The 2,741-nt window shown below is 37.7% G+C and overlaps 1 protein-coding gene across 1 annotated transcript in view; it reads right to left on the reverse strand.

The window, feature by feature from the left end:
* The window catches only part of spcs3 (signal peptidase complex subunit 3), a 6,595-nt gene extending 4,519 nt beyond the window's left edge, over positions 1-2,076 (reverse strand). Inside the window, exons 1-2 of the mRNA XM_017434688.3 lie at positions 1,835-2,076; positions 265-338 (exon numbers count right to left, since the gene is read on the reverse strand). Coding sequence (XP_017290177.1) covers positions 265-338; positions 1,835-1,977 — 217 coding nt within the window. The 5' untranslated portion in view covers positions 1,978-2,076. The remainder of the gene's footprint in view (positions 1-264; positions 339-1,834) is intronic.
* Between the last annotated feature and the right edge of the window lie 665 nt (positions 2,077-2,741).

Consider the following 2,741-nt stretch of genomic DNA (forward strand, 5'->3'; position numbering starts at 1 on the left):
CGTAGCCTACGTTATGAAATATTTACATGAATCATTGATACAATTATGATAGAAACGACAGAAACTATAGAGACGATAGAAGAAAATATATCACGATAGACACTTTTCTATCGTCCCCACGATATGTATCATTATATCGCCCAGCACTAGTGTACTGTGTGGTGGAAAGTGGGAGTCATGTTGGGTCAAGGATGAAAAGAATAACGCACCAAGTGGCAAGCCAATACAAAATGTCTTCAGCAATATTTGTAGCTAAAAGGATATCAGCCGAGATGTCAAAGGTGATAAAACCCAAATCGCTTCGTTCTCTGGGTCCTGTGAAGTCATCAACATTCTTCCTGTTAAAAAAAAAAGGGTCAAAAAAGAACATGACAAAAAGAAACAAGGTTTCAAACAAACAGGTCAGGTCAATGAACTGAAAGTACCAAAATCTTGCAATATAAAATACTCAAAACCAGATATATACGACGGGATTTTTTTTACAATATGTATACAAACACACATTACATACATACTTAGATAAATCATGGACAAGGGCAAAGAACATACATAAAAACAAATATAACCACACTGCCTGGTCAAAAAAAAAGTCACCACCAAAAAATAAAAAAGTTACACACTCTAATATTTTGTTGGACCGCCTTTAGCTTTGATTACAGCACACATTCACTGTGGCATTGTTTCAGTCAGCTTCTGCAATGTCACAAGGTTTATTTCCATCCAGTGGTGCATTAGTTTTTCACATTGATGAAGGTAGAGTCTGACCTTCTCCAGCACATCCCACATTGGGTCCAGAGTACATGAGTATGAATCCTGTAGGACTCTGAGATCTATAGGCTAAGGTCAAATAATGCAACCCATAGGGTGAAGCTGCTTTTAGCTATTATGGCTCCCAACAGTCCCATCCTGTTTGTCTGTAATGCATAAAGGACACCTCTAATGTTGACTCTGGTTCTGGAGAGGCTCAACATGAGGAATGGGACAGCAGTAGTCCCGGTCCTGGATCCGTCTATGTGCTGGCTCTATAACACAGACTCCAGTTGCAGTCCATGCCTTGTTGATCTATTGGTCTGAAGTCATATTTTAATTTTCTGATTAACTCTAACTGTATGCCAGAATCATCAAAATGAGCAGAAATAAAAGCACTTCTGCATAGGAGTATCACTTCTGCAGAAAACGTGATATGGGTATCACTTTTTGAATTGAATTACTGAAATAAATCAAATTTTTGATGATATCCTAATTTATATATATCCTAATTTACTGAGACATGTCTGTAATTATAGTTTACACCTTATAAAGTAGGGGGTGGAGTAACCTTCCCCCCCCAGGCGTTTATTGAAGGACTACTGAAACCTTTATTACCAATTTATTTATGACAACTAATAAATTCCCAATTGTAAAAAATTCGGTTCAGCTTTTAATAACACAAAGAAATGGACTTTGGTTGTGGACAAAAAAGATCCAACCAAATTTGAATTGAAATAATTGAAATAATAAATGCTTAAATCCTACATACGTGATAAAGCTACAGCTTTTAGTCTCTGAGCTTCAACATGTATTTCATTTATTGATTCTCAAATGTACAGACTGATAGTATTCTCCATGTAAAGTCAGAAATTAGCATCATAGCAGTTTGTATAACCACCACCACCCGGAAGTCTGCAGGACACATGCATTTACCACTAAAACCTTCTGTTTCTGACTCCTTCCTACTGGTAAGGAGGTAAAAGAATAATTAATAAAAGAAAAACAACATGAAACTGTAAAAGAAAGCCCAGCTGGCAGTTTGCACTCGGTCCGAGCCGACAGCTGCTAACAGAGGATGTCTTACAGCATAACTTTGGAGACGTGGATGTCCACCGGAACTCTCCTGTCTTTGAACGCAGTGGTGACGAAGCAGCCGAAAGTTAAAGCAGCCATCACGCTCAGGGAGAAGGCGAACAACGAGTTGGCTCTGGATAAAACCGTGTTCATCTTCACAAGACAGCTACAACTGCTGAAGCCGATGGATAAGGTACAACAACCGACTAGCCACTGAACCAGTCACAACCGGAAATCATCATGTTATTTTCACTTCCTGTTTTGGCATTTCAAAATAAGGTAATCTACGCAAAAGCGTTTTAAACGAGAAGAATTCCGCAAATAAACCAACGTCCAATCGGTCAAGCATCTAATAACTAAGGATCCCCATGCTCTTGCAAAAACCTTTTGGTCAGTGGCACCTCCAAAATTATTATTATTAATATATATTTTTAAGGGACGGGTGGCGGGGGACAAAACTTAAAAATTCTTTATGAGTATATTCTTTTCACAATGAATAAAAACCAATCAGTATATGTTCAGTTAAATATGAGAATTTCATAGTTATTAACATACATATAGCGGTGCCATACTGATTCTTACACAACAGTGAAATACACTTTTAAGTACACAGGTTGAGTGCCTTAGCGATTTAAAGTGCAGTATAATTGTGTTACTAAGCCATACTATAATGTAGCAAACTGCATTCAGTTAAATGACACTTTAGAATATAAGTCACCAAGACCCGAACATATTTTTGTTTAAAACTAATTGTGTAAGCAAAACTAGCATTTGTCTAGACTTAAACTGGAGGAGCTCTAAAAATCACTACAGGCTAGGAACAACTTTCATCTCAGGACTTTCCTCTAATCCAAACGGGTGAAACTGTGCTGGCGCCAAATGTTCTACTTACTTGGTGGTAAGTGGAACATTGGTGG

Source organism: Kryptolebias marmoratus, linkage group LG6 (genome assembly GCF_001649575.2).
Source record: "Kryptolebias marmoratus isolate JLee-2015 linkage group LG6, ASM164957v2, whole genome shotgun sequence".
In the NCBI taxonomy this organism is placed as follows: domain Eukaryota; kingdom Metazoa; phylum Chordata; class Actinopteri; order Cyprinodontiformes; family Rivulidae; genus Kryptolebias; species Kryptolebias marmoratus.